The sequence below is a fragment of the Taudactylus pleione genome, unplaced genomic scaffold (genome assembly GCF_031769625.1).
Source record: "Taudactylus pleione unplaced genomic scaffold, aTauple2 ptg000186l, whole genome shotgun sequence".
NCBI classification, from domain to species: Eukaryota; Metazoa; Chordata; class Amphibia; order Anura; family Myobatrachidae; genus Taudactylus; species Taudactylus pleione.
The window spans coordinates 5,374,097-5,393,717 of NW_028284588.1; the positions used below are offsets into that span (position 1 = coordinate 5,374,097).

The following is a 19,621-nucleotide window of genomic DNA, read 5'->3' on the forward strand; positions in this document are numbered from 1 at the left end:
AAATGTGCCCTACTCAGTGATCAGCACCCTGCCTGAGAATATCCTAGCGTGTACACTACTATAGATATGGAAGATCATCATGTTTGACTTCAAACATTTCATTCCAAAATACAGTAGGAAATTATCCAAACTCAAACCCTAGTATTCCTTTTCCCCTATCAATCAGACAAATCCACAAGACATCAGAGTTGAAAGGATTAAGCACAAGCCCTTAAAAATGGGGTGATCAATTTAGTGAACTGTGCCTTAGGGTGCACAACTGGATACACAGGGCCTAACTCAGATGTGGAGGCAGAAGCACATGCAACAGCATCTATTAGTGGTTGTCCGTCCCAGACTTTATGCAAATGGAACTACAAAGTCCCTCCCTTTTGTACATCCATGAGGCTGAATGTGCCAAAGCGCTCACTTTCAGCGTCTGTACACAAAGTAATACAGATTGGTAGGCCACCATTGAAACGGACCTACCAAACCTTATACTTAATATGTATAACTATCTACTACATAAAGCTTCAAGGTAGATGTCTTACAGCTGTGCAGTAGAGCTGGAGACACTGCCCCCTCAAAGCTCTCACTGGAAACTGCATGCTGGACACAGCATCAGACTAAATTCTCCTACCAGTCAGCTTTGTACCATGCGCAGGACTGTTCCTGAGTCCTGTCAGCACGTGGCACGTGGAGCTGGTAACCTCCCACCCATGAGAGGGGGGGCAGAAATAAGAGAGATGGGGGAGAGGTACAGCGATGGGACAGAAATGGTAGAGATAGAAAGGAGGAGGAAAAAGGAGGGACAGAGATGAGATATAGACCGGAGGTGTCCTAGGGAACGGAGATAGGAAGGTGGGAGAAGACACTTGTTAGCGATCAGAGATAAAGATTTGCACTACAAAAACCCTAATGATTGACTGTTTGTGCTGGAAATACATATAGCAAAAGAGGAATAAACATAACCTTAAGTTTTAATGATCAATATACACCCATTATGGTAAAAATATTAACATTGACATTATGCTTTGTAATAATACATTACTACACTATTTAAAACATTTGATATACAAGAATCGATTAGAAACCAGTATACAATACCGCTTTTTATGCACTGTCACCATCACTAATAATATAGGATTATCACTATTTATATAGTTTCCTTTCGTTGATTATTTGCAGTTTCTGATTTGGTTTTATTTCAGCCATAGTTGGCGCTCATCCAATGTACAGCACAGAGGTTATATGTTTTATAAGAATTTAAAGATGAGCCAATGACATGATATTCATCATGTTTCTAATAGATAATAAAGCTGACATTCTTGTTACATGGAATATTAAGGTGCCTACACACTAGCCGATATTTTACACGATTTGCCCGATTTCGACGCATCGGAACGACAAATCGTGTAAACTATGTCCAAATTGTGAGTGTCCACTCACGATGCCGATGCGCGTACCCGCTGGTCGTACATCGCATCCTCATACCTTGCCTGCTGCAGGCAAGATCTGCCAATCTCGGACACGATGCACTGGAAAAAGTTAAGGATGCACGATAGATTGTTTGTCACATTGGACACTTTTTAACACCAAATCGTGTCCATGACTGCTGGGGAGCTGCTGGGGAGAGGTCAAGGGAAATCGGACATGAGATCGCATTATGACCACATCGCACCTTAAGACTAAAAAGACACCAACATATTTCTATTGAGCCAGAGACTTTTTAATTTCTGATCCTGGTTAGATGACCGGAAGTTAAAAACCGCCTCGTAAAGACAAAGGTGCGGTTTGTCAAAGCCGACGACCATCGGCGGCTTTAACCAATACTGTATCTTTAAAAAGTAAAAGGAATAAATACTAAACAAGCCTAGTTTAGCATTTATTCCAATTGTCGTTTTAAAACTATTGGTTAATGATAGGCAACTTTGACAAACCGCATCAAGGTAAATCTACCCTTAAGTCTAGGTCGCTGAGGAAACCGCAGCAACAGAAAAACTACTCAGGTTATTTTTAAAAGCTTTATCTGCATTTGCTGGACTTTGCCAATTAGAAATAACAAATCTACTCCAACTGACTAAGCAGCCAAGGATTCCTTCAAATATATAAGGAACAAGAAGCGCTGAGCCGTATATTGATTTTGAATTACATATTCATCATTACATTACGCTCATGTGCCGGAGGGGCAGATCGTATTTCTAAAACAGAATTTGGGGGTTTTGTGTACTAAATTTATCTTTCTCTTCAACTAAATCTTGGGGACTTAGTATTCCTAAGGAAAATACTAATTGTATATTTGCAACTATAATATTAATATATATCGGAAAGGTTGTTGCTGTAATCCAATATTACGCCAACACTGTACTTCTGTAAAATTACAGGCCGGCTCACTACTCTATCATCAGGCATTAATTTTAACTGAATGTGGTGAATATAATAAAAATGTATACATTACATTTTTGTATTACCTTTGGGTTGCACTTTATATTTATATAATACTGTTTTAATTCTGTTTATTTGTATTTAATACAAGCTCTACTTTGATATTTTCTCTACATCTATACTATGGAACGGCATAATCCCTTGAGCAGCAGCAGTAGAATTACTCTATTTACATTCAAGCACTTCAATTTTTTTTGGTTTATTTTGTGGTTTAGCTATTTGGCTGCGTGTTTTCTCACCCTTGTCCTGAGGCCATTTCCCCACGTTAGCACTGGTCAGCGGTGGACTGGGGCTGTACTTCAGCCTGGGCATTGCGCTGTATGCATGCGTACGGAAAAAAAACATTGTCACACATCACGAGGCCATGTCGTGAGTCATGGGGGTAAGCCCTCGCGTCTCTCAGTATGCCGGCCAATCAGAGCACTAGGAGGCGGAGCGGCTCGTCCAGGTTTTTAAGCCAGACCAGCCCACCAGGGCGTCAACCCTTCTGATGGTCTTATGTTCCAGATGGCCAGTCTGGCCCTGGCGCTCATTACATTCCAACATCACTGATTTTATTGTTATGCGGCACCCACACAAATTATACATTGTTTTTTTTCTCAGAAAATACCATTAGTCTTCTCACTCAATCTAACACATCAAAATTTAAAAAAAAAAAAGTGTTTTATTGAAACTTCAAAAAGGAAACCAAAAGAAAATGTGTTTGTTTTTTTTTGTCTTGTAAACAGCCCATAAAATACTTTGCGGTTTCTGTTTCGCCAATAATCCACCTTTCCTAAATAGCACAAACAGGATTCTATGAGGGGGATTCAATTGTTTTTACTGCAAACTATTTACTTTGGGCTCCTGTTGGAGAAATTCAATTGTTGCTCTGTTCGGGGGTGAATAGCAGTTGCTGCACACATTCCTAGTTGTAGCCTCCCGAGGCGAAGAGCAGAAATGTGTGATAAGTTGGGCGCCCAACGCAGCATTTTAAACGGGTCTAGCCGCTTGCACGACTAAACATGTGCTTTTGGGCGCACACACGCGTCACTCGCACCTTAACTGTATTGCTCCAATGGACGCACATTACGTTTGGATTCCCAAAAAACAATTGACTTTCCCCCTATGTGTAGGTTGCCAAAAAAAAATGTGCACCTGAAATGAATTTTTTTTTTCCACAAATAATTGCTGTCTCAATTTAAATGATGCTTATTTTATTTAGGAAGTATATGGTAGCAAAGCAAAGCCTACTATTTTAAAAACTAGACAACCTACCACATTAAGTGGGGGAAAATATTTTTACTTAACGCAAGATGGGAGAGATTTGTGTTTTAGATCCCCTCCCCAGCCATTCTGTAGAAAAATTTATTTTTGTGTTCCGTTTCAGTTAATGTCTGGTGATCAACAGACAATAACTATTAAGGAAAAAGAAGACTCCTTTCTTTCGAGACAGGACGCCATGTGTGTGCAGACAAGTATGGGGGAAACAGGGAATCTATGGAAAAACTATATTTTTCCGTAGGGATGGGTGATATTGTTTGGTGATCACCAGACAACAGCTGCTACAATAGCTACTAGTGGCCCCACATAATTTTAAAGCGCACGCTCTCCTCTTTCAAAGATGGATGCCCACAAAGTTTCCGGTGTCATTATGGGGGTAACTTCCCCCAGATACGTAAAAAAAAACTTTTTTCCTCATATTTTCCAATCATACAACCTACAAACGCATTTTAATTTTAAGCATTAGCAGTGGCAAATCTCTTTATTAATAAAATAAACCCAGTTTAGGGGACTTTCTGTTTGTGCTAATCTCTTGACCCACTGGATGGATTTTGATGGGGTTTTCACTATTCTATACAGCATTGGTTGATTAAGGTTTAGGTGTATAAACCATTCATCTGTGACTAAATGGAGCAGAGCAGTGACAATTTTGGTGAAGCAAGTCACAGAAACAAAATATTGTACCAAGCTGCTGTATAGGAGCTGGCCAGGGTGCTGAAACAACAAGAAAGCATCTGAAACTGCATCTGCCCGTATAGCACAAGAAATTTCTTGTGATTAATGGTTCATTATTATTAGTTTTATTTTTCTTACAGGAAAGTTCGGTATTCTTGCGCACTGAATTATATATGGTGGGGTATGCAGCACTTAGATATGAGGGTGCCAACCCCTCTTAGGGTGAATACAATATATGGAGAGTATCTATTGCGCTCCCCCTATTAGTGTATTAGTGATGTCCAATTACTGGTATCTACTTTAATCCCTATCAGTATGATCTAGTTGACTGATAATTCTATGGTATAGGTGAACACAGTGAGTGTGGTTCCTTATGATACAATGATATTCTCTTATGCAATACAAAGTTGGAAATAATAGGTAGATAATGATCATTAAATGTGGTAAAAAGTATACACATGTGGAGTAGATAATGTTGCTGAACAAGATAACAGATTAGTGGGTAAGGTTAAATACTTTTCCAGCGCTAATACAGGTGATGATCAGCATACAGTGCTTCCATAAAATACTTCCATAAAAGTTCGACTAGTGAGTAGGTTCAACAGGTGGCATCCCAACCTCTGTTGTCTTTCTCAGTCCCTTCTTTGATGAGGGAAAAAATGGTGGAGTATTGAAAAGGGTGCTTACACTTTGTGGTGCTTCACAAGTGCTGGGTACCTGGATTCCTGGAGTTTAAGGCCTTCTGGAGTTTATCGGGTTCCTCTCCAGGGACGCAGCAAGCGGCACATCTGTCCTGGTGGTCCGCTGGGCGTCGACCTGGAGTGTAGCTCCGTGGTTGGTGCAGCAGTTTTGCGGTGTTGCCGTTGGGTGGTGAGCTGCATGGCTGCTGTGCCATCCTCTCCTCCTTCGGTCTTCAACAGTTGGTCTCCTGGGTGTTGCAGCGCTGGTCCTTCGGCTCCTCTGTGCGTCCCTGGAGAGGAACCCGATAAACTCCAGAAGGCCTTAAACTCCAGGAATCCAGGTATCCCGCACTTGTGAAGCACCACAAAGTGTACGCACCCTTTTCCATACTCCCCCATTTTTTCCCTCATCTAAGAAGAGACTGAGCAGGACAACACAGGTTGGGACGCCACCTGTTGAACCTACTCACTAGGCAAACTTTTATGGAAGTACTGTATGCTGATCATCACCTGTATTAGCACTGGAAAAGAATTTATCCTTACCCACTAATCTGTTATCTTGTTCAGCAACATTATCTACTCCACATGTGTATAACTTTTTACCACATTAAATGATCATTACCTACCTATTATTTCCAACTTTGTATTGCATAAGAGCACATCATTATATCATAAGGAACCACACTCACTGTGTTCACCTATACCATAGAATTATCAGTCAACTAGATCATACTGATAGGGATTAAAGTAGATACCAGTAATTGGACATCACTAATACACTAATAGGGGGAGCGCAATAGATACTCTCTATATATTATTTTTCTTACAGACTCAGGCAGTGACCCATGGAATATGTAGGGGAAATTTTGTGTGATTTTTTTTTTTTCCTTTCATAACCTTGGTGTTTTTTTTCTGGGTCAGTACATTTTACTCCTTTTCTCCATATACTTAATTTTTACCAATATAGTTTTGTACTCGGTCTTCTGGTTTTTGGTTCTATAGTTTCCATGTACTACCTGGCTCCCTTTATACCTTATTTTTATATATTTTTCCCAGTCTCCCCGCTGCTTAGTTTACATGTCCCTGTTTTTATTGGGACCAACCTTTTCACCATTTATTTTTACAATTTTAAATTTTTTTAATATAAATTTTTTAATTTTATTCCCATTCCCTCCGCTTTTCAGTTGGTTTGTCCCTGCTTATTGGGACCCTTCCCACTGACCCTTTAATAGATAGTTTTTTGGTCAGTTTATATACATTATGTCTCTTATATGTTTTGTCTAGTTGCCCCAGGTGATCCCTTCCCGGGCAGCAAATGGGGCCTCCACTTCCGGTCACTGGACCGCAACTTCCAGTCGGTGACCCACAACCGGAAGTGACCTCATGCGCTCCACGATGGGAGTCTGAAGGACTTCCCATTTGTGATGGTATAAGAATGGGAGCCGGGGAGACATGTCTGTGTCTCCATAAGTGCTCTGCTTTTTTGCTGTGTTTTTTCTGGCTTAACCTATACAATACTGCAGTGTTGATACTGCCTTAACAAAGGTCCCAGGTGGGACTGAAACATTGACATGGTATGCATGTGTTTTATTTCTGGCCAGTGTTATTTGGACATTAAATACACTGCTTTATGCTTTACTAAGAGTCTGGTGAGTTCCATCATTGCCATATTAGGATTCATGTGGTGTGTAATATATATATATATATATATATATATATACACACATTACATACATCTCTCTCTCGCTATATATATATATATATATATATATACACATATATATATATATATATATATATATATATATATGTATATATATACACACACACACATATACACACAAATTATAGTCGCCCGGCACTCCTGAATAATCCTCCAAATTCTTGCTGTGGTGCCTTCCTAGGATGCATGAACACCCAATGTAAGTAGATAATGACCTGGCAGCACTCTACAGATTTATCATCCAAGTGACTAAAAGTCCTTTATTGCTAACGACATTTCAGGGACTGAACTCCCGTCCTCAGGGACACATACAATAAAATACAATATTCCACAATGCACCTTTTATCCCCACCCAACCCCATTAATTATCTTGACAAGACTCGCCTAACAGGCGCCACCTTCAGAGGCTTCGGGAATCGGGTTACACGCTGCATAAAAGGGCGCTATACACTTGATATGGGGACTTGTGGACTTGCTGCCTTCTGATAAGTATCTGACGGCTACTTTGCTGAGATGCATTGCACTTTAAGCTACTTTAACACGTCTCCCCAGTATCTGACATATGGATATGCACTTTATTTGTGGATGCACTTACATATATATATATATATATATATATATATATATATATTCATACAGAAGCACTCACAGGTCTTGCACTTGAAGAATAATTCCACAAGTTGTATGGTCATGTGAGGTATTGTTTACCACAGAGAGCATCAAGGCAAAAATATCATACGGATGTGGAGTGCTGGCTTAACGTCAGCACCAGAAAGGCACATTCAGTACCAGAGTTGATATTTTTTTACCTGGGCTCACAAAGAGTACAAAAAGAAATTGCTGGAGTTAATTAGTACTCACAATAGTCAATAAGACATTACCTTTATTTTTTGTTCAATTTGCACTAGTTCAATCAAAGTTAATTAGTTGCTTTGGGTTAAATCCTATTTGCCTTTTGTAAATAACCCCATCTGCCATTTATCCATGCATGCATATAATAAAGTTGAAATAATTAAAATTTTTAGAACTCATCTGTTTTCTTTTAAAATATTTAGTTTAAGCAATTAAACACTAAGTAATTGTCAAGAAGTTTATGGTAAAGTGTATTATTGTAATCAATGTAAACCAAACCTGTTCTAGCCATACTCCAGACTCCTCATCTGGTTCCCACAGAATCATGGTTTTATCCATTGAGGCTGATAACAGACTCATTGGCTGTACAATGCTGCCATCTGCAGGACAGTAGATAACATTACTGATCACATTAAAATCAATTACTGTACTGTGTGCACTTCAAAAAAAATAAAATAAAGACAAGTGTGATTTAAAAGTATTTAATAGAAGTGAATAGCAAACAATGTAATTGTCATTTGTGCAAAGGACTACTAGTGACTTATCACTGTACAAATAGATTGTTATAGCAACTATAGTACAAAAATCAATTACACTTTAGATATTTATATAGACCAAGGTATAGATGTACTACTACCTGTCGGTTTTTCAAAGCTGCCAATGATCGGTGGATTTGACTGATGGATTTAAATCAGAAATAATTGTTGAACAAGCCTGGTTTAGCATTTATTTCTATTGCTGCTTTAAATTCATCAGTGATTTTGACAACCAACGGAAAGTACTGTACATATAGGCCTAAGTGTCTCAGAGATGAATACACTCTTCATAATCTATCTATCCTCAGAGCCACCACACTCCATAAATACTCTTCTGCTCTGAGGGGGAGCTGGTACCTGTTTTATGCACTATCATCACTGAAAGTACACATTATATGTACCTTATTGCAGTGTTTTTCAACTCCAGTCCTCATAGTGCACATTTTACAGATCTCTTAGCAGGTGCACAGGTGTATTCACTACTGGCTGACACTATTTAAAAGATCCACAGGTGTAGCTAATTATTTCACTTGTGATACTGAGGAGATCTGTAAGACAAACTGATAGAGGTCCCAGAGGACTGTAGTTGGGAAACACTGTCCTACAATAATTCCCTTTAAATGAGTGCATTATGTATTTCTGGGTTTGGTTTGTTTCTGTAAAGGTAAATAATTCTGCGATTTTGTCTTCTGTAGTTTTGAACTTAGACTGAAAAATTTGGTACCCTAACACCTTTATAACTGATGGCCATCTGGTTACATTTAAGATAAATTAAGTTTTATCCTAACTGCAAAATGATCCAACTGCAAAATGATGTTTAAATTTCTTAACACGTTAACTGCGAAAATGTCATTTATTTTGCCCCTGTATTTGTCTGTGCCCAAGAAGTGGCTGCACACTTACCTTTCATGACTGATGGCTGCCAATGAGCAGCATACACAGAGTTTTCATGGCCAGCCAAAACTGTCTCCAAGGTTGCAGCATAAATAAATTCTCTGTCTAGAATAAGAACATTACGAGACTTGTGTTTACGAACAGGAATCAATAATTCATTACAAAAAAAGGCAATAGAAGGATTCTAAAAGAATATATTCTAAAGGTGTGGAATCAAGTATTCGAAAAGCTTAAGGGGTATGTTTCTAAAAGCTCGATTTTGGTCGATTTGGGGTGATTTTGCATTCGATTTGCATTAAACTTTGAGCATCAGAAATTTACTAAAAAGTCAAAATCGAATGTGAATTTGAATATAAAACCAAACCACCTTCAAAATCGAATATTGTCTAAACATCGGTACTTTTACATAGACAGCATAGGAACCCCTGATTTACTAAAATTCAAATTGAAATCAAACACATCATCCTCAAAATAATAGAGATGCTTCATGCTTGCAATTTAAGCAGGCTTGTTGAATGATATATGTATGAAAGTGTTAAAATAAAGAAAAAGAAATTGTGTGGGGTCTCCCCCCAATAGCACAACCAGCACTGGGCTGTGTGAGCCGGTCCTGGTTGTGAAAATACAGGAGGGGGGGGGGGGGTGGGACGACACATAGAGGTCCCCCGTATTTTCAACAACCAGCAGTCTCCAGATTCGGTCCTGGTTTTGAAAATACTGGGGAAAAAAAAGATGTTGGGTCCCTCGTATTTTCAACAACCAGCACCAGGCTCTTAATAGCGGGGGTGTAATGCCACCGCTTCATGTGGTCCCCCTTCCAAACTATTAATCACTCCACACTAGTCAGCCAAGTCCCAGGATTCCTGGGGATATGGGGACCGCCCAATAATGGGGTCCCCCCTTGTCCAGGAAACCCCAGGTCGGGGCTGTAGCCGGGGCTATCCCCAGCACCCCTGGGCTGTGGGTGCGGGTTGATAGTTGACTATTATTGTCTTTTACATGGGGACTATGGCCCTCATTCAGAGGCAGTCGCAAGAAGCGATCTCTCTCTCTGAATGAGGGAGAGTGCTTTTTTTTTTTTTAGTGCGGCCTTCTGGTCGCAAGATAAGCGCTTAGCGACCGACCAGGATGATGGTCGCGTTGGTCAAGACCATCGGGTCTTGCGACGAGACCCTAAGGTTGGGTCTCGTCAACCGCAAGCCCCAGGGAGCCTCCTGCTCTGTAGGAGCAGGAAGCTCCCCACTGACATCACTGATGATGTCAGTGCGGCCGCCCACAAGTGGCATGCGTTCCGAAAGGAACGCCTCCGTTTGTTCAGCCACCTCCACGGCCCGCCTACCAAACGGGGCGAGCTGTCGATTAACATCGACAGCCGCCCCTTTGGTAGCGAGCCTCGGAGCGAGAGAGTTTCTCTCGCTCCGGGGCTTGTGCACGAGCAGTGCGGCCGCTGCGCGTGTGCAGGGCTAACCATCGACCCGGTTGCGAGCGCATCGGAGCTTGTAACCAGGTCTGAATGAGACCCTATGTTCCCTCAAAACTGACCAAAGTAATCGGGACACACTGGGGGCGAAGCAGCGAGTGCAGAGGGACCGTGAGGTCCTTTTGAGATTGGCGGCTGCAGTGGGCGTTTCTGACTGGTCGCATCAGATGAGACCATGTCAGGGAAAGCCCAATCTGGTGTGGTCGCATCTGATGCAACCATGTCAGGCAAGTGCTCAACACACAACACACAAGAAGCATGCAAACTCAGCAGCATTAAACAGATCTATTTTGGGTATGTTGTGTTCAATTTTCTAGGTTATTTTATGTTTGATTTTGAAATGGACATCCAAATTACTAGTCAAAATCGAAGAACATCGTATTCAATTTTGAAATAAAACTCAAAATTGAATTTTAGTAAATGCAGGATTTTGACATTAATATCTAAATTCAATTTGATTAGATTTCAGGCGAGTTAAATTGAACATAAAATCGAATACAAAATCAAAATTTTGGGATAACTGGTTCTTCTAGATATATTTGCTGCAAAAATGAAAAAATATTTGTGTGTTTTAATGGTTAATACTCCCTGAATTCCAAAATTCTATAACATCCTACTGTATAAAATAAAACACCAATTAATTCTAATTGTTTTTAAAGCTAACCTGTCATTTACAGCTATATTTAAAACAACAAACGAATTGTCTACATTAACTGCTTTCAAATGTGGCCTTCAGGAGGTTTCGGTTTGTGCAGTTATTAATATGTGGCACAATTTAGAACTGTTGTATGGGCTATTGGCCACGAAACAATGAAGGCAATGGTTGTTCTGTGGTTGCTTTTCCTCTACTGATCTTTCGACTGTAGCTAGTGATCTGTTTACTTCGCACAAATAAATACTGGTTTAATTCTCATAAATCTTGCTTGCCTTTACGTTTATGGAGGACAAGTGCACAAAGAATAAATAGTTATAACCATTTTTGCTTGCTGTGTTTCTTTACCAATCTCTTAATTACCCTGTACTTAATAATTTAATCCTTTCTACAATGTATTTATTAATGTATTCAACATCGCTTTCTGCTACATAATGTTAGGAAAACAGAGCAGACAATCTGCAAGTTAATATAATTTGCTTCTTAACCACTGACACGTTCAGTTTTCTGTGCAGCTTGTAAAAATGTGCAATTTAAGGTTTGATTTCTAACAAGTGGAGTAAGGTTTCAGTATATACAAACTCAAAGTTTATACATGAACCATTTTCAATGTACAACTTTTCTGAGGAAAAAAATGCAAAATTCTAACTATTACCACCATGCTGTTACACACCTGCTCGCAAAATATATGTTTTACGCTTCAAAGCAGGTGGCGAACGGCATGTCCACATGTACTTGGACGGAAGTGACATAATAATACAGATGATAACTACAATATGCTTTAAAATACACAGGAGATACATTCAATACTAAGGAAGTATGTATGGAAGAGATGGCTACCAATTTGTTTTTAGAAACGAATAAAGGTTTTCTTTCTCAAAAAAGTTGTTCATTGATAACAGTATACAAACAATTTATTACATGTGATATCAAAAGTTAAAGCAAATATTAGCTGTAATTATGGAATTACTAGTAAAGAGTTGGTCACTGTATGACTTCATGATGACATGTACTAATTGACAGTTTGCACTTCAATGCCATTGGTTGTATTCTGTATGATGCACTATTTAAGCTATCTGCTTGACACAATAAGCCACATCCCTGAATAATTTGTTTAAACATTGAAATGTCTTTGGCGACTACTGTTAGTAATCACCTATGGAGTTTGACAATCAGGTCAGCAGTGCAGAGGTTGCCTTGATAGTGGACCTGCACGTCATCGGGACACGTGTCCCTACTGGGAGACGGAACCCGACTTTGGACAAGTCTAAACAGCTGTGCAGTAATGTTTCCCTGGCAACTGCGGCTGACGTAATCACATGGCATGTCTGGGAACCGGTATTTGCATGTGGAGGTGTAGATATATATATATCTACTTCAACAAATATAAATGTTAACTATGAACACATAGAGGGGTATTCAATATGAAAGGTTAACTTCCCTGGCGAAGTTAACGTTTCATATCGGAGTTTTTTTTCTGCGTAAAGGTATGGGGCGCGCTCCCGCTTATCCCCGTATTCAAAATAAAATTAACGAAAACGGGAATCGCCGAAGTTGGATTTGCATAAAGTTACGAATTTTTCCTTAAAATAATTGTAAGACCCCCCTAAAGTTGTAAAAACATGGGGGATCACTATGGGTACCCCCGTTTTAGCCTTTAATTGTAAGTCGGGGTTTTAAATAGCCGCAGCAGGTGTTTTTTTTCAGACATTGAAGAAGTGATGCAGAAGAGCACTTAGGTTATTTTTTTTCGTTTTTGTAAGTGGTCCCATCAAATTTAGGGTACATAAAAATGGGTACTAGCATATTTTTAAGTCCCTAAAGTAAGTTTTAAAAAATTCTGCATTTGTGCACCTGCCGCTATAATTCTATTCTAGAAAACATCTGCCGCATACTTGCAGAATGGCCCTGAACCTATTTCCCTATTCTTAAACAATTTTTTCCCATTTTTTTTTTTCACCCCAATTTTTAAATTAATTTTTTGGGGTGTCCCTATTTTTTTTAAAAACTTTTTTTGACAGTTCTTTTTTAAATGTCATTCCCAGGGGTGCAGGCTATTTTTTTTAAGCCTGCACCCCTAAACCCCAATTCTGCACTTTTTTTCGACACCTATTCAATGGTGAAAACTTATCCCCGTTTTTAGCAAAGACTTTTCAAAACTGCGATAAGTCTTTGAAATTGAATACGGTGTAAAACTAAAACCAGTGATATTAACGCAAAAAACGATGTTATCGCACCCATATTGAATACCCCTAATAGAGTAGAACCAAGCACTAGATTTCTGTCAGTGTAGTATGTAAACAACATTTCTAATTTTAATCCATGTTCTGTATTTACAATAAATACAAAACAGTGATAACAACGGTATTTGTTCGGATATGAAATAATTACCAGTTTCTAATACAACACAATGCAGAGCAGCAAAAGCCAACAGATTCAATCAAAAGAATGACATGTAAAATATTTCCCCCAAGAGCTGCATGGGAACATGGTATCATTTGTGTGCTCTCCTAAATTACAATGACCAATTTCAAACGACAAAACTGTTCTTTTCCTAGATTACAAATCTTTTCTGTGACAATAATGGCGATTGTACTGTTAAAAAATAAATAAATAAATAACTGCAAGGGAATGTAATTTTTTTTTTATATAATGTACTATTACTTTTTTTTTTAACCCTCCCCGGGGGGGTGCCTAACCCTAAGTCCCCCCGGGGGTCCCTAAACCTAACCCCCACCCATCCCCACCTACTTACCCCCGACGTTGGACTATCGGTTCGGCGTCTTGTCGGGGTTCTGGCGTCGGGATTAACATAGGCGTCGGTATTTTGACGCCTATGTTAGATCCCTTGCCGGGATTACACTGTCGGGATTGTGACCGCATCCCATTTTTTACATGCACATAGGTATGTTATTAGAGTAGCAGTCTGCAGGGGCACCAGCTGCAGCCCCTTAAGTTGGTACGTGTATGGGATATACTAGGAGGATTGTATTTCCATTTATAAATGTATTCTCTGATCACCTATCAGTTAATCATTAAATCCAGCACCCATAAGTTATCACAAAATTATTTTTTCCCTTAATATGGATTTGTACATAACATTTGGAATAGAGAGGAAAAAATATACAGAAGAACAGCCAATATAAGCCACATATATAACACTCCATAATCAACAGTGCTGCTACCAACTAATTGGTGACAAATTTTCTTTTCTTTTGTTAAGAACATCATTTTAAAACTGTATTTAAATATTTTAGTGGAAAAGTACCTAGAGTGTTTATCGCACCCCCTTGTGTCCATATGTTCCCATAGTAACCTTAACCCTTACTTCCCTCTGCCCTCAGTGGCAGTAGATTCCCCAGAGAATAAATATAAAAGATCCCCAGACGCATTACCCAATGTATTCTAACCCCCCCCCCCCCCCCCCCCAAAAAAAAAAAAAGAGAGCAGAGAGCACACGTCTCACTTTTATTACTGCTTGCACAGCAGTCTGGGGTTCAAAGTCGTCAGTGTTGTTGGCAGTCAGTGAATAGTACATCACGCCCTGGGGAGCCAGGCGAGGAGGAAATTTTCTTTTAAAACACGTTGGACGGAGGTAAAAAGTACTGTTGCATGGGATGTTACCGTGTCAATGTGGATAACAAATTAATTAGCCTTAGGATGGTTAACCTGTGTCATTCAATTGTGATTGTGTATTTCCATAGCCTTTTGCCTTCAAACTTGCATCTGGGCATTTACATTGCATTTATTTTGTTCCATTTCAGTGTAATCAAAGTGTAAAATAAAAATTATTTAATTTCTCTGAGTTTGGAGACACTTTGCCTTGGGGATATAGAGGCTCAGACAGGAAGCTGGCAATTAAGATAATATTAACGGTTTCAAAATCCTCTGCTTTCTAAATCCACACCTTGCAGAGAAATAGGTTATTCTTCTAAACAAGTATCACAAGACAAGACCGTAAGAGAGTGAGTGAAAAACAGCATCCCCCCAAAACATTTAACATCATAAATGTTAATGGGAGAACTAGAGCATAATGGGTTAACACAGTGTCCACAGGGAACTCAGAGCAAAGTGTTTTATGTTAGTATTAAAATCTTTTTTCTTACTTTCATCCTATTGGGGATACTGGAACCTGGCGAAATCTCAAAAGGTGCACTTTTGGTGGGTATACAAAGTTAGGATGTAAGGTGCTAAGCACAGCAATTTCTACCACCATATGGTGCAAAAACATTGAACTTGTAAAACTTAGTAAATATATGCATCTAGCACTGGTTGGGTTGGGTTGGGCTGCCTGAGTGAGCTGCCCATTCAAGGCTCTCTGCCATGCCATTTCAGAGGTGCACACAAATCTAGTAGAATGAGCCTTTACATTGAAATTAACAGGTTTCTTTGCCACAATGTAAGCCTGTCAAATCAATAATATAAACTAGATTGCAATAGTTTGCATTGACATACTGTAGGATAAACCTATCTTGTGGGTATCAGAATACCAAAACATCATCAAAATCAAGGGATCCCCGTCTTCTCCGAACACAGATCTTGGTGCAAACAATGTTCTCATTTAAGTTGAACATGCACCACACTGATACCCCTTTCAGACAAAACCAAATTACCGGGTCAAACATTTCTATCCGGCAATTTGCTGATCAACATGGGTCTTTTTTCTGTCTGAAAGGGTCAACCTGGCAGGCATGCCTGTCTGGTTGAATGTCGTTGAATGGGTGTGCATAAATTAGCCACTGCAACGGCATACGCAGCTTGAGTACTCACTGCATGCGACGAGACTTGCAATTTCTGAGACAGGTCAGAGCTGCTGTAATTTTGCGTGAGGGACTGATGTTCCTACGATGTTACCGATGTATACGCAGGACTGCGAAGTATTACGGATGTAAGAAAGGATTAGTGGGCATCTCTATGCTGAATGAACGGTTGCAAACAGCAAATATAGAGAAAGCAGAGATCTGAACATTTAAAGGTTGAACCAATTATAAACCAGTCTGCAAAAAAAAGAAGCATACAGCTTAAATTGAAAGAGGTGGTTGGAAACTGAAACTTCTCGCACCAAGAAATATAATGATTCCTAAAACATTAAAATTTCACACTCAAAATCACTTTAAAAAACCCTCTGCCCTAAGTTAATGGCTTCAACAGCTCCACTATTAAAGTGAACACGCTAACCCCAGTTGATATAATGGTCCCTCACTTAATAAATCCTGTCTTAAAGGAAAACACCACAACACACTTGTTGACATTTTAAAAATGTCCATGTACCATGACGGTCTTGGCCAGTCTGGTGCTACTAAAAGCACCTTGACTAATACTTTTTTTTTTTGTTTTTACTTGAGAAGTTGCAGAATATTTGCATTAGGAGGATTCAGATAAATCAATTGTTATATAGAGCCAACAAGGTATCTACATAAAAATACTTGACGCTCCCTTGGCCTTGATCAGAATCACTCCATCTTGAAGTTGAGACACCATCATGCTAACATCTGGCAGATACCACCTCTACACAATTTACAACGAGCAGTCATGACCACAATTATTTTCAAGAATACCACAAAGCTGTTGCCAGGTCAAAAAGTAAACCACAAACTTGGAAATGATGAGACTGAACTGGGAATCTCAAAAGGCATTGGTGACCTTCACAGATACAGATCAGAAACTACAAGTAAGCGTTGTTGAAGACTATAGAGAGTATGAATTTACTCCACTCCATGCTGTTTATGACAAATGTCAGATATTTCACTTTGAACCTGCCAACTGAACCTAGGAGTTCAGGGTCTTGAGATTCAAAATTGTCTGAAAGGATACATTTGGTTGTTGGATTAAGTAGACATTTGAATAGAAGCCTCATTCTCTTTTGTCCTTCCTGAGCTGAGATTACCACCCTTGAATAATACATTGTATGAGTGTCTTATGATCTTGCTTGGTCTCGAGGGAAGTCAGTGGTAAAAAAATGTCGGGGTGGAGACTTTAGAAGATCTATGATGCCACTCTCCCAGGTTTCTGAAGTTGAAAGTAATTATTAATTTCTGAAGATAAGTAGATAGGTTACCTCTGTGGGTGTTTCCCAGGGAGCAAATTGTCCATCAATGCCAACTGTTTTTCTGAGGGCTTTAAAAACCAGTTTCCATCTATGCTGTCCACCAAGACAACAATGGCTCTCTAGATTTACAACAGTGCAAAACTACTGAAAAATAGGACACCGCACTTTTGGTATGTTACCAGGCAGAAATTAACTCTTACATCCGAGGCATGGCTAATGACTTTATTCAGTTCTGGACAGTGCAAGGCATTTCTTAAAATAGGTAGGGACTCAAGAGTCTTCTTTGATCCCATATCCAACTACAAGGCTTAAGGTGTATGGCATGACAAGAACACCAAATCCGAAATCCTAGTCTAGTGAGATACTTTATGGTTGTGCTCAACCAGGATCAGCAATTCAAATACGGGTCTGCAAGCACTCCATATAGGAATGAGAGAGGCTCCAGTAGCTACAGACTAAAGATGGTCTAGAATTTAATTTTAGTGCCATTGCTAAGGGTTAAAGCATTTAGGATCCAAAGAGTGATGGTCTTGGAAAAGCACACCATGGGGACATCCACTTTGGGTGGAATGTTTACAGTTTGTTACACAGCCCACATTAAATCTATAACCTGGCATCCAGTGGATTCCTCGCAAAAGAAAAGGGACTTATCAATGAGCAAATGCTCAGCCACCTTTCTCCTAAGAGAAGCACTCAGAATCTGATTTCCCCAAACCACAGCAGGACTTTGACACTTCAAAAGTCTAGCTGTAGAGGTAGAGTCTAAAACCTACTCTAAAGAGGAAGGCCTTACAAGCCCTACTCTGGCATCACAAGGCTTTCGGTCTAAACCACCTCACCTGCTGGAGTCACTTCAGAGCTCAAAGACTCCTCTTGGCTAAGCATCCAGGGAAGGAGGCATAAGGGAAGTGACTCTTGCTCACCCCTCAAGAATATGTGGTGAGCTGTGTAAGCTGATCAATAAACAGGGCCATTCATTTAGCCCACGCTGGTTCTGCCAGATCAATTAACCACAGTCGCAGCAAGCCCTGCACACAAGGTGTCATGTCTGTCTGATTTCTTTAGGCAATTTAAAATGACATTTTGAACAAGTAAAAAACATCACTGTTTTCATCCCTCCAGCTCTGGAATTACTCAGACATGGCAGATAAAGGGGGAAAAAAAAGACAGCTGCAGTACACAATTAAATAAGTGAAAGAAAATCAGCAAAAACTAGCAGCTGACCCTACATTGGGGGCCACTTACTCAAAAATCCCCACTGCTCATGCTAATGCTTCTCTGCAAAAGTGAAAATCGAACAGGAAAGCAAGAGTTGCAGCACTGAGTGTCTGCATATATTGGTGGCCTTTGCTCTCTATGAGGAAATGCTGAGCTGTTTTGGAGTTTAGCACATCTGCTCAAGAAGTTTAGCACATCTGTGGCCACCATCATGGAAGACAGTCCCCAACAGCCTAGTGTGGGGACTGCCATATCGAACCACCAACACCTGACCCAACTTCACACCTGGATGCTACATCTTATAACTCACCTATGCAGAGTGTGTACAGGCCAGCACTGTGAGGCAGTATCAGCAAAGGATCCAATAGTAACCACATGAGATGATACAGGTTCCTGATGTAGGCGTTCCCCCCTTAGGTAGTGGTAGGTGGCTAGCGCAAGTACCATAAAGTCTACATGGATGCCCTTGATCACAGTTACAGCAAAAAATAAAAATGTAAATTTAAGTTAAAAACAACATGTTGCCATAAGCATCTCAGCGCCATTTCATCCTACTCCCGATAAAGACCCGTATTCAATTTGAGGCCTGTATTGCTGGCGGAAAAGTATTGCACGCGTCCCCGCTTATCCCCGAATTCAATTTGTAAGGACGCAAAAACGGAACCCGGCGAAACTGGAACAGGTGAAAAGTCCTGTAAATTTTCGGGAAATCATCCTGGCACCCCCCTAAAGATGTCCTAACATGGGGGGATCACTATGAGTACCCCCGATTTGGCCTGCTGAAGAGAAGTCAGGTTTTTAAATAGCTGCGGCAGGTGCATAAATGCGCCTTTGAAGAACAGATGAAGAACAGCATTTACCAAATTTTTTGGGGAAAAATAACTATGCCCATCAAATTTGGGGTACATGAAAATGGGTGCAAGCATTTTTTTAAGTCCGTAAAATGTTTTTAAAATTTTTCAAAAATGCACCTGTCGCTACCACCCACAATGAAGAAAACACCTGCTGCATACTTGGGAACCCCTCTGGAATAAATTTAGCTATTTTAGAAGATTGTCCCCTAATTTTTTTTTTCACCAATGTGGAGAGCATTCTTTACAGGTACTGCCTTTATCTTTTCCTCTGCTCTCTCATTAGATGCCTGTACTGTGATTCTCTGCGCTGCCTAGAGCAAC

The 19,621-nt window shown here is 39.9% G+C and overlaps 1 protein-coding gene across 2 annotated transcripts in view; it reads right to left on the reverse strand.

Annotated features, from left to right (window-relative positions):
* ELP2 (elongator acetyltransferase complex subunit 2) overlaps nt 1-19,621 on the reverse strand; it is a 175,751-nt gene that overhangs the window by 72,654 nt on the left and 83,476 nt on the right. For both annotated transcript variants that reach the window (XM_088476287.1, XM_088476288.1), the window contains exons 9-10: nt 9,057-9,152; nt 7,897-7,997 (exon numbers count right to left, since the gene is read on the reverse strand). In XM_088476287.1, the coding sequence (XP_088332413.1) occupies nt 7,897-7,997; nt 9,057-9,152 (197 nt within the window). The remainder of the gene's footprint in view (nt 1-7,896; nt 7,998-9,056; nt 9,153-19,621) is intronic.